This window comes from Triticum dicoccoides, chromosome 4A (genome assembly GCF_002162155.2).
Source record: "Triticum dicoccoides isolate Atlit2015 ecotype Zavitan chromosome 4A, WEW_v2.0, whole genome shotgun sequence".
Taxonomy (NCBI): Eukaryota; Viridiplantae; Streptophyta; class Magnoliopsida; order Poales; family Poaceae; genus Triticum; species Triticum dicoccoides.
In genome coordinates this window covers 443,822,758-443,833,487 of record NC_041386.1, presented here as the reverse complement: position 1 = coordinate 443,833,487, position 10,730 = coordinate 443,822,758, and the positions used below count along the sequence as shown (strand labels likewise).

General features: G+C 49.0%; 1 protein-coding gene across 1 annotated transcript; it reads left to right on the top strand.

Annotated features, from left to right (window-relative positions):
* The first annotated feature begins 5,572 nt into the window (after positions 1-5,572).
* LOC119286076 (vacuolar protein sorting-associated protein 2 homolog 1-like) lies at positions 5,573-8,165 on the top strand. Its single transcript, XM_037565408.1, has 5 exons — positions 5,573-5,851; positions 6,512-6,642; positions 7,218-7,322; positions 7,476-7,736; positions 7,842-8,165. The coding sequence occupies exons 1-5, from the start codon at positions 5,815-5,817 to the stop codon at positions 7,980-7,982; spliced, it is 675 nt and encodes a 224-aa protein (XP_037421305.1). The 5' UTR covers positions 5,573-5,814; the 3' UTR covers positions 7,983-8,165.
* Positions 8,166-10,730: the final 2,565 nt, after the last annotated feature.

Genomic DNA, 10,730 nt, shown 5'->3' with positions numbered 1-10,730 from the left:
GCATTGTCGTCCATATCATCGATGTCTTCGGAGTCGAAGTCGAGCATGTCGGTCAAATTGTCGACAGTGGCTACTAAGTGGGTGGTGGGTGGGCGGCTAATTTCTTCGTCATCCGCATCCCAATCATGTCGAACATAGTTCGGCCAGGACTCTCCTAACAGGGAGAGAGACCTTAATGAGTTAAGTATGTCGCTGAAGGGCGAGTGCTGAAAGATATCTGCGGAGGTGAACTCCATGATCAGCGCCCAGTCGGATTCGATAGGCACGGGCGCAGGCGGTTCGGAGTCCGTGGCCGGGGAAGAATCCGGTAGTTCGGTGTCACGGCTCCCGTGAAGGGTAAGGTCGATACTCGGCTCGATCGCTGCTGAGAGTACGACCTCCGTGGCGGGGTCTATCCACCCGTCCATGGATGGCGCGATTGGCTCCGAATTGAGGGTCTGAGCGGTTGCCGGTGCGATCTCCTGAACACTGTCCGATGGTAGAGCTAAATCATGCTCATCATGACCGTGTGGCGCACTCAGCAGGGGCTCGAATCCGTCGAAGATCAAGTCTCCGAGGATGTCGGTCATGTAGTTCAAGCTTCCAAACCTGACCTGGTGGCCAGGGGCGTAACTGTCGATCTGCTCCAGATGGCCAAGCGAGTTAGCCCACAGTGCGAAGCTGCCGAATACAAAGATCTGTCCAGGGAGAAAAGTCTCACCCTGGACTGCATCGCTATCGATGATCGAAGGAGCCATCAAGCCTAACGGTGATGATACAGAGGAACTCTTAATGAAATCACCAATGTCGGTGTCAAAACCGGCGGATCTCGGGTAGGGGGTCCCGAACTGTGCATCCAAGGCGGATGGTAACAGGAGGCAGGGGACACGATATTTTCAGGTTCGGCCCCTCTTGATGGAGGTAAAACCCTACGTCCTGCTTGATTATTCTTGATAATATGAGTAGTACAAGAGTTGATCTATCACGAGATCAGAGAGGCTAAACCCTAGAAGCTAGCCTATGGTATGATTGTATGTTGTCCTATGGACTAAAACCCTCCGGTTTATATAGACACCGGAGGAGGCTAGGGTTACACAAGGTCAGTTACAAAGGAGGAGATATCCATATCCGTATTGCCTAGATTGCCTTCCATGCCAAATAGAGTCCCATCCGGACACGGGACGAAGTCTTCAATCTCGTATCTTCATAGTCCAACAGTCCGGCCAAAGGATATAGTCCGGCTGTCCGGAGACCCCCTAATCCAGGACTCCCTCAACCGTTCTTACCTACGCATAAAACCACAACGGTGTTTCATCAAGTTTGCTGTTTTAACCTTCTTCAAGGACCGGCCGTAGTCAAATTCGATTCAACTAAAATAGGAGAAACAGACACCTGCCAGTCACCTTTATGCAAAACTAGTTGCATGTCTGTCGGTGGAACCGGTCTCATGTGCGTGGACATGTAAGGTTGGTCCGGGCCGCTTCATCCGACAATACCATCGAATCAAAATAAGACGTTGGTGGTAAGCAGTATGACTATCACCACCCACAACTCTTTGTGTTCTACTCGTGCATATCATCTACGCATAGACCTGGCTCGGATACCACTATTAGGAAACGTTGCATGAAAAACAAAAAATATATACGGACACGCAAGATCTATCCATTGAGATGCATAGCAATGAGGGGGAGAGTGTGTCTACGTACCCTCGTAGACCGTAAGCGGAAGCGTTAGACAACGCGGTTGATGTAGCCGAACTTCTTCGTGATCCAATCGATCAAGTACCGAACGTACGACACCTCCGCATTCAACACACGTTCAGCTCAGTGATGTCCTCGCCTTCTTGATCCAGCAAGACGGGCGAAGTAGTAGATGAGTTTCGGCAGCATGACGGCGTGGTGATGATGATGGTGATGTGATCTCCGCAGGGCTTCACCTAAGCACTACGAAAATATGATCGAGGGAGTAAATGGTGGACCGGGGCACCGCACACGGCTAAGACAATGTTGTATCTTGTGTGGCGCCCCCTCCCCACATATTTATAGGTGGGAGGGAGGGAGGAGAAGCCAAAGGAGGCGCCCAAGTAGGAGGAATCCTACTTGGGGTCCCTCCCAAGCCGCGCGCCCCTTTCCTTGTTTGGAGTGCTGGGAAAGGCAGCGGAGGGTGCCCCCCTTTCCTTTCTCCCATGAGAGGGAAAGGTAGGAGGGGCGAGCCCTCCCCCTTTTTCCTTACCTAGGGCTGGACAAACAAGGGAGGGGGCGCACCAGCCCCCTTGTGGGCTGGTCTGTCCCCTCCTTTGGCCTATAAGGCCCATAACTTGCCGGGGGTGCTCGGAACCCCTTCCGGTGACCCGATTCCTTCCCGGTACGTCCCGAAACACTTTCGGTGTCCAAATACCATCGTACTATATATAAATCTTTACCTCTCGACCATTTTGAGACTCCTAGTCATGTCCGTGATCTCATCCGAGACTCCGAACAACATTCGGTCACCAAAACATATAACTCATATAACACTATATCATCAACGAACGTTGAGCGTGCGGACCCTACGAGTTCAAGAACTATGTAGACATGACCAAGACACCTCTCCGATCAATAACCAATAGCAGAACCTGCATGCCCATATTGTCTCCTACATATTCTACGAATATCTTTATCGGTCGAACGTTATGACAACATACGTAACTCCCTTTGTCCATCAGTATGTTACTTGCCCGAGATTCAATCGTCGGTATCTTCATACCTAGTTCAATCTCGTTACCAGCAAGTCTCTTTACTCATCCTGTAATACATCACCTCATGACTAACTCCTTAGTCATTTGCTTGCAAGCTTATGATGTGTATTACCGAGAGGGCCCAGAGATACCTCTCCGATACTCGGAGTGACAAATCCTAATCTTGATCTATGCCAACTCAACAAACACCTTCGGAGATACCTATAGATCATCTTTATGATCACCCAGTAACGTTGTGACGTTTGATAGCACACAAGGTATTCCTCAGGTATCCGGGAGTTGCATAATCTCATAGTAGAAGGAATATGTATTTGACATGAAGAAAGCAATAGCAATAAAACTGAATGATCATTATGCTAAGCTAATGGATGGGTCTTTCCCATCACATCATTCTCCTAATGATATGATCCCGTTATCAAATGACAACACATGTCTATGGTTAGGAAACCTTAACCATCTTTGATCAATGAGCTAGTCTAGTAGAGGCTTACTAGGGACACGGTATTTGTTTATGTATTCACACATGTATTTAGGTTTCCGATCAATACAATTCTAGCATGAGTAATAAACCTTTCTCATGAATAAGGAAATATAAAATAACAACTTTATTATTGCCTCTAGGGCATATTTCCTTCAAATACATCGAGAACTTTTATGGTTGTGTTCTCGTTTTCACCGACCAGTACCTGTTTGAAATTTGCACTGCACAGACAATAAGAGAAATATATCGCTTTTAAAAAGAAGACAGGGACCGCAATAGAAAGTGATACTTGCAAACACCCTTGATATCCAAGGCTTTGAATACCGCAATAGCCACCCGTCGCTAGCAACGATATGTAGTAACCCTTAAAGAACATTGGCTAGGGAATCACCCCAATTAGTATAGGCTTGCAATCATTCACAACAAATCCATAGGGGGTAGAGAAACTGATCTTACCACCAAACAAAATAATAAAAAGAAGAGATTGAAGTCGTTGTGTCAAAAACCAACCAAGTGACTTCCCTAGTTGACACACCAACTTTCAAGATCTGAAGTGCAGATCTAACAAAACTTATCCTCACAGGTTCTTTTCCAACACCATATCAAATGTCGTCAAGGTAAGGACACACCAAAGCGATCTTATTACAACACGTTATTGTTGCCATTACCTCATCAGTGCCATAAGAGAACCAAAATCTAAGGTAAATGATGACACACTTGAAGTAAAGTTAACAAAAGGGACGTGCCCTCACTCTATTGGCCGCCTACGAGGTCGGTAGATGGAAGAGAGGAAGGTGATCGAGAGGCGGCACGAAGGAAATTTAGGTGTCAATTAGAGCAACTCCAACAGGGTGACCCATTTCGTCTGCGAGCGTCCGTTTGGGTCGGCGCAGACAGAAAAGAAGGCCCAACGCGCCGACCCAAACGGACGCGCGTCCGCTTTTCGTCCGCCTGCCGACCCATTTCCGGCCCATTATGTGAGCCGGATTTGTGTCTACACGGACATGAGACGGACGCGCGCGCCTGCCTACTCCTCCCCCTGGACCGCTGGTCGGTGGCACATTGACCATCCTCTCCCAATCCAACAACAAACCCTAGCCTGCCTCCTTCGTCACCGCCGCCGCCGCCCAATTTTTCCGGTGACTCTGCCAGCCGCCGGCACCGCAACATCCCCTTCGCAACGCCACCACCTCCCACGTCACCCGCCACCACCGTCTTGCCACCGGGGAACCGAAAGCTTCCCACCTTCGCTCCCCCGACACACCGCGACCAAGAAGCCGCCTCGCCGCCCCGGCCAGATCCTCACCGACACGCTCGTCGGATGCCGGCAGGGCTGCTAGCTGGTCTATGTGCGCCGCGACTCCCTTCGCCGGCTGTCTCCTTCGTTGACGCCTGCAAGCTATTCGACAGTTTGCCAAGGTACAAAATGGACTCCGCCGACGAGTTCTTTTTTCACAATTTTCTTTGTGACTCTAACGATTCGTCGTCCGATGACGAGGAGGAGATTTTAGCTGCCGTGTTGGTCCATCACCACCTCATTAGCCAGCGCCCGACGTTTCGTGGCTCCATTCCGGGCCACCTTCCGGTGTTGAATCGCAATTGAGAGAGCGAGCATTTCCTTCTTTGGAAGGACTACTTTGACACAACAAATCCGTGGGACTATGGGAGGTGATGATTGCTTGTGTGATCATGCACAATATGATCGTAGAAGATGAGTGTCCGGAACGTCTGTACGATCAAGGGTTTTAGTTTCAGGGTGAGAATGTTGTGCCTGAGCATGGAGGAGCAGCAACGTTTGAACAGTTCATCCAATTTCATCATGACATGCGTGATTGGAAAACTCACATGCAAGTGCAAAATGATTTAGTTGAGCATATGTGGGCTCTGGCAACCAATTCGGCTTGCAAAACTATGTGAGACATTTTTACTTTTATTCGGCTTGTAAAACTATGCTATTTTTTTGTGTGGAAACTATGCTATTTATTTGGTTGTGGACTATATGTTTGCTTTTGAAATAATGCAAAAATTGTGTGTGAAACAATATAAATTTTATGCTATATGATAAAAAGGGCGGCCAGCCGGCCACGCCGGCACATATGGATCGGCGCGTTGAGTACATTGTCGACCCAAATCTCAAACCAAGCGGACGTCGGGCGGGCGGCCGACCCAAACGAACAAAAAACGAACAAAAGCGCAGTCCATTTGAGTCGGCGCGTTGGAGTTGCTTTTAGGGTTTGGGATGGAAGACATTGAAGGAACATTGACGGGGGAATCACCCAAGCAGTGGAGTAATTATTTTTTACAGTAATCTCAGCGGTAACCTGTCTAGCTGACTAGAGGAAAGAATAAAGCAGGGAAGCTTCCAATCTCAAACCGCGTGGACACGGTATCAGCAACGAACCCAACCCAATATCGGGATGCCTTGCTGACGAATCAACTAACCCACCAAAACCAATCCGCGTCAACAGCTCAACACTCATCTCCTCTGCGCCGTATCTAATCCTCCACCACCCGACGCGCAAGAAGAGGGAGGGGAACATCCAGATCGATCCGTGGGACTCACAGTCCAGCCCAATCCAAGCAGCCGGCCGGCCGGATCCGACCTCCGCCCGCCGCCATGAGCTTCCTCTTCGGCAAGCGGAAGACCCCAGCTGGTTCGTATCTCTCCCCCTCCCCCTCCTCCTCCTCCTGGATTTCGTGATCCTACTTGTTTTCCTGTGCTACCAATCCGGAGGGACCAGCAAATTCCACGCCCTTTTACCTTGTTGTGGACAAGCAATCGGCCCGCCTGTGCCTCATCCAAAATAGAAGTTTGCTATGGCGTTAATCTCGCTCGGGTGCTTCCACCAAACCCTAGCTCTGGCGGGAACCTCATGTGCAAATTGTAGTACTAGTATCTTTATTGACTTGGTTGAGTACTGCGCTACCAGGATGCAAGAGAAACCTAACCTGTGGGGGAATCTTCTTCTCCTCTTTAGCTGTTATAATCTTGTCTAGGTTTGTGTTCAGTTTTCACCTGTTACTGTCCAATGGGACGCCGTTAACAAGCAAGCAATGCAAGGGACATGAATATTGGTTTGGAGTTACTTGATTACACTTGTTCCTGTAAATTCTCTACTTGATTTGCTGAAGAAACCAAATAACTTAAGAAACTGGGCCCCTCTAAATTGTAATGCTACTGCTACCTATTTACTTTGGTGTTGATTTCCCCAAGACTTCGGAATATGGGGGACACAAGACAACGTTGGAGGTTAGCTCCCCTGGGTTTTATGCCAGAAAGAGCTGACATTGTTCTTTTGTTTCGTTGATGGCAGAGCTGCTGCGGGAGAACAAACGTATGCTAGATAAGTCCATCAGGGAGATCGAGAGGGAGAGGCAGGGCCTGCAGACTCAGGAGAAGAAGCTCATCGCTGAGATCAAGAAGGTGGCCAAGCAAGGACAGATGGTATGTACACTGAAACTGCAAAATCTCTCGTGTTCTATTGCTCATTTATAACCGACCTCCATAAAACTATGAAGATTAACTTGCAATCTGCATCTGTGGTAGCATAAGAAATACCAACTACTCAGCAAAGTGGCATTGCAGGGAACCTAGATGATACAATTATTCTTTTTTATCTTAGCACAATCTTGCAAGCATTGAACATCATACGAACACGCTTCCCTGCTACTGCCATAGTTTTAAGCTGTCACTGTAATTCATTCTTTGTTGGTAAGTTAATTGAAATATGGTGTGCCATTATCCTCGGGCTTGATTGTTCCATGATACAATAGGAAATCGTGTCTTCATGCACACAGCATTAATTCAGTCATGTTGATTTATCTATTTCAGACACAAAGTTTTACGTTGATGTCTCCTGAATAGGATAAGCCAATTTTGTGATGGGAATCTTAAATTTGTAGGTCATAGGATGTGTGTCTGCCACTTAAGTTTTTTTCTGTGTTAAATTGTTCATATTTTAGGCAATAGGCTTTGCAAGTTAACAGAACGTGTTTTGATTTGATGGACATTGTTCTCAGGGAGCTGTAAAAGTTATGGCCAAGGACCTTATTCGCACAAGGCATCAGATCACGAAATTTTATGCCCTGAAGTCCCAGTTGCAAGGTGTATCTCTTCGTATTCAGGTAGCGTTGTAATCCAAGCAGACGCTGTATATTTCATACATTTAGATATGTGCACATTCTACAATGTGATGAGGTCAAGCGACAGTAGGCTTCATTATATTGTGGAAACTCTGTTTTTCTCATTGCTGACGTTCGCGTGCTAAATTTTTATAGACCCTGAAATCAACACAAGCAATGGGAGAAGCCATGAAGGGCGTCACAAAAGCCATGTCACAGATGAACAGGCAGATGAATCTACCAGCACTCCATAAGATAATGCGGGACTTTGAGATGCAAAATGAGAAGATGGAAATGTTCAGCGAGGTTATGGGTGATGCCATCGACGATGCCTTGGAGGGTGATGAGGAGGAGGAAGAAACAGAAGAGCTAGTTAGCCAGGTCCTCGATGAAATCGGCATCGACATCAACTCTGAGGTAAGATTTATCCCTGTATTTTCGTGTTGATTCTATCATAGAGATTGAAACACAAGGATGAGACAGTGGGATACAAGTGACATTGATATTTTGCTCCGAACCCAGCTTGTCAAGGCCCCGGCTACCGCAGTCGCCATGCCGGTTGCAGCGGGAAAAGCGCCTGTTCAAGCTGAAGCTGCGGGCGGGATGGACGGTGGAATAGATGATGACTTGCAGGCACGGCTTGATAACCTGAGGAAGATGTGAGCACTGGACTCTGACGGATTGTCCACGCCCGCAATTCTCTGCCTGTAGTTTTGTACCATAAATGCCACTCCGGCAAATCTATTGACGTATCATTTGCAGTGTGTTTGGCATTGACCATCTGTATATAGACATATCATCATATTTTCAATAAATCACATACTAGGCTTGGTCTTTCTAGCTCCATTTGCCTCTATCTCGTCATGATTCTGAACATTGAGATGAAATAGCAGGAAAGTAGTGACCTAAACGGTGGAAAATGCATTGCAGCTCTCGGGTGCAACACACCCCTATATGAAAATAGCATTTAAAAAAAATATCAGGAAATTTCGAAAAAATCTCGAATTTTGGAATATGAAATCTGAGTGGCGTAGGAATTACATCCCGACATACATTACATTTAGTTTTTTTTCTACACATACAACTTTTTTGTCTTTTTTACTGGCATTATCACGGTCACCCATTCCTCACGAAACTGAACCCGTGTGTACAACAGGCACCCGCGTTTTATATCCAAAATCTCAAACAAAATATTCTTAATACGTTTTCTAGTGCTATATTCATATAGGGTGTGTCATTGTGTGGCACCCGAGAGCCACAAATCGTTATCCCCTAAACGCTTTTATATTTCTTTAGAGAAGGAGTATTACTCATCTTCCTTATTTTGTTGGCCATGAGTTCTAATGAGGCGAGCGATAAATGGCAATCAGGGCGAAATTGCTAATCCCACGGACCGGAGTTCATGGGCTCCTTCCTCTAATTCTCTCCGCCCCCTCTAATTTTTAGGTGGGTGGGGCTCCTCCCTCCCTCTTGAACCAATCACCATCTGCCAAGTCATAACGACCCTGTAAAATCCTTGTAATGATCTGTGAATGTAGCGTTACTCGGCATCATGGTGTATCACAAGTAAGAATTCATAAATCCTCATTAAACAGACAATTTTCAAACTGGTTTCTCTACTTGCACTCGAAGCAAACACACAACGACTGCCGTCACTCCGTGGAGGTGGCCTTGACCGGAGACCTTGCTGGTGATGGCGGCGGTGGCGCGGTGCGGCAGACCGGGCAGGTGGTGTTGCGGCGCAGCCACTCGCCGACGCAAGCTGCATGGAAGTAGTGCATGCATGCCGGCAGCACCCTGACGGTCTCGCCGTCGGCGAAGTCGGACAGGCACACGGGGCACGTGGCCTCCCGCCACCCGTCTCCCCTCCGGTACGCGCACACCACCGCCTCCACCGACCGCACCTCCACGGCCACCTCCGCCAGAGGCTCGCCGTCACCGCGGCCCTGGGCTGGCTGCTGCTGCGCCTCACTGTCACTGGGCGGGCCTAGGATGTAGCGGGCCAGCCTGACGAGCGCGAGGACGAAGAGCACGCTGACGACGACGGCGACCCCGGCCGTGTAGGGCGTCGCGCCGTCATCACCGGGGCCGGAGTAGGCGTTGGAGGACATCGATCGACGACCGACGAGAAGGCCGCTGGCTGCTTTGGTTAATTTGCGAGACTAAATAGCCTAAGCCGATCGATCATGTGGCGTGCGGTGATTAACACGTACGCGCTACTTAATGGAAGAGTAACGATGGCTACGAGGCTGGCGACTTGTTATAATCGGCACCATCCGTCGAGATCGAGTGATGTAACGCTCTCCGTTTCTTAGTTTGTCGGATCCGGCCAGTCAAAAACTAGCTACGACGAGAAGGCTAGTTACATACGCAAAGCATTTATATTGATCTCATCTCATGTGATGGATATTCTGCTCTGGTGTAGTAACATATAGTAGTAGCACAAGCAGACTTGCACGCACGACGTTCATATATAGCTCGCGTCGTCGGAATTGCTCTTGTTGAGTCGCCTTGTTCTTTGGTAATTTCAACGTCGGAAAAATAAAATGAAGCCTGCACGTCACGACGTTTCTCAGGCACCAGTTACTAAACTAGAGAATGAACTCGAGGCACATGTTACGATGGTCACATATTCATGGTGCTGTGTTGTTACTGGTGTATATATACAATTACATTACACGGGAGGAACAGATTACAGGGGGAGAAAAGACAGCAATCGCGCAATGCGTGCACGGCGACCTGCGCTCACCGCGCGCCGGGCGTGTCGTTCGTGTGACGCGGTCCAGGTGGTTCAGGGGGAACTGCATTCATGTACGTGGTGTCACTCAGACGACACCGGATTCCGGCTCGGAGCGGCAGAGCGGGCAGGTGGCGCGCGCGCGCATCCACTCGCCGACGCACGCGGCGTGGAAGTAGTGCATGCACGCCGGCAGCACGCTCACGGCCTCGCCGTCCGCGAAGTCCGACAGGCACACCGGGCACATGGCCTCCCGCCACCCGTCGCTCCTCCGGTACACGCACACCACCGGCCCGGCCGCATGCACCTTCTTCAGCACCTGAGCAGGATCAGCACCGGCGTTGCTCGGGGCCGGACCACGGATCCCTTCCGGCCTCTCCTGCACCTGCAGGTGCGAGCACAACCTGTGGATCGCCTTGGCTAGCACCACGATGAGCAGGAATCCCACGAGGATGATGGACGCCATCGTGCGTCGCTCCAACCAGCCGTCGTCGGAGTTGGGTTGCTGCTGGCCGTACGTGTGGTCGCTGCTAGGCGTGGCCATGGAATAAGTCGACACGGCTATGCTATGCTATGCTACGAGATTAACAAGCAAACCTATAATTATGTGCGGTACGGTTACTACTTAAGGGTGGTGCGGCGGTAATTAGGGCATGTACAATGGTGCTATCTTA

What these genes read in the sequence shown, in the direction of transcription:
- LOC119286076 (XM_037565408.1), top strand. Translation starts at nt 5,815, where the DNA reads ATGAGCTTCCTCTTCGGCAAGCGGAAGACCCCAGCTG. An exon ending in CAAGCGGAAGACCCCAGCTG is followed by an intron (nt 5,852 to 6,511) that starts GTTCGTATCTCT and finishes CGTTGATGGCAG; the next exon opens with AGCTGCTGCGGGAGAACAAA. An exon ending in GCATCGACATCAACTCTGAG is followed by an intron (nt 7,737 to 7,841) that starts GTAAGATTTATC and finishes CTCCGAACCCAG; the next exon opens with CTTGTCAAGGCCCCGGCTAC.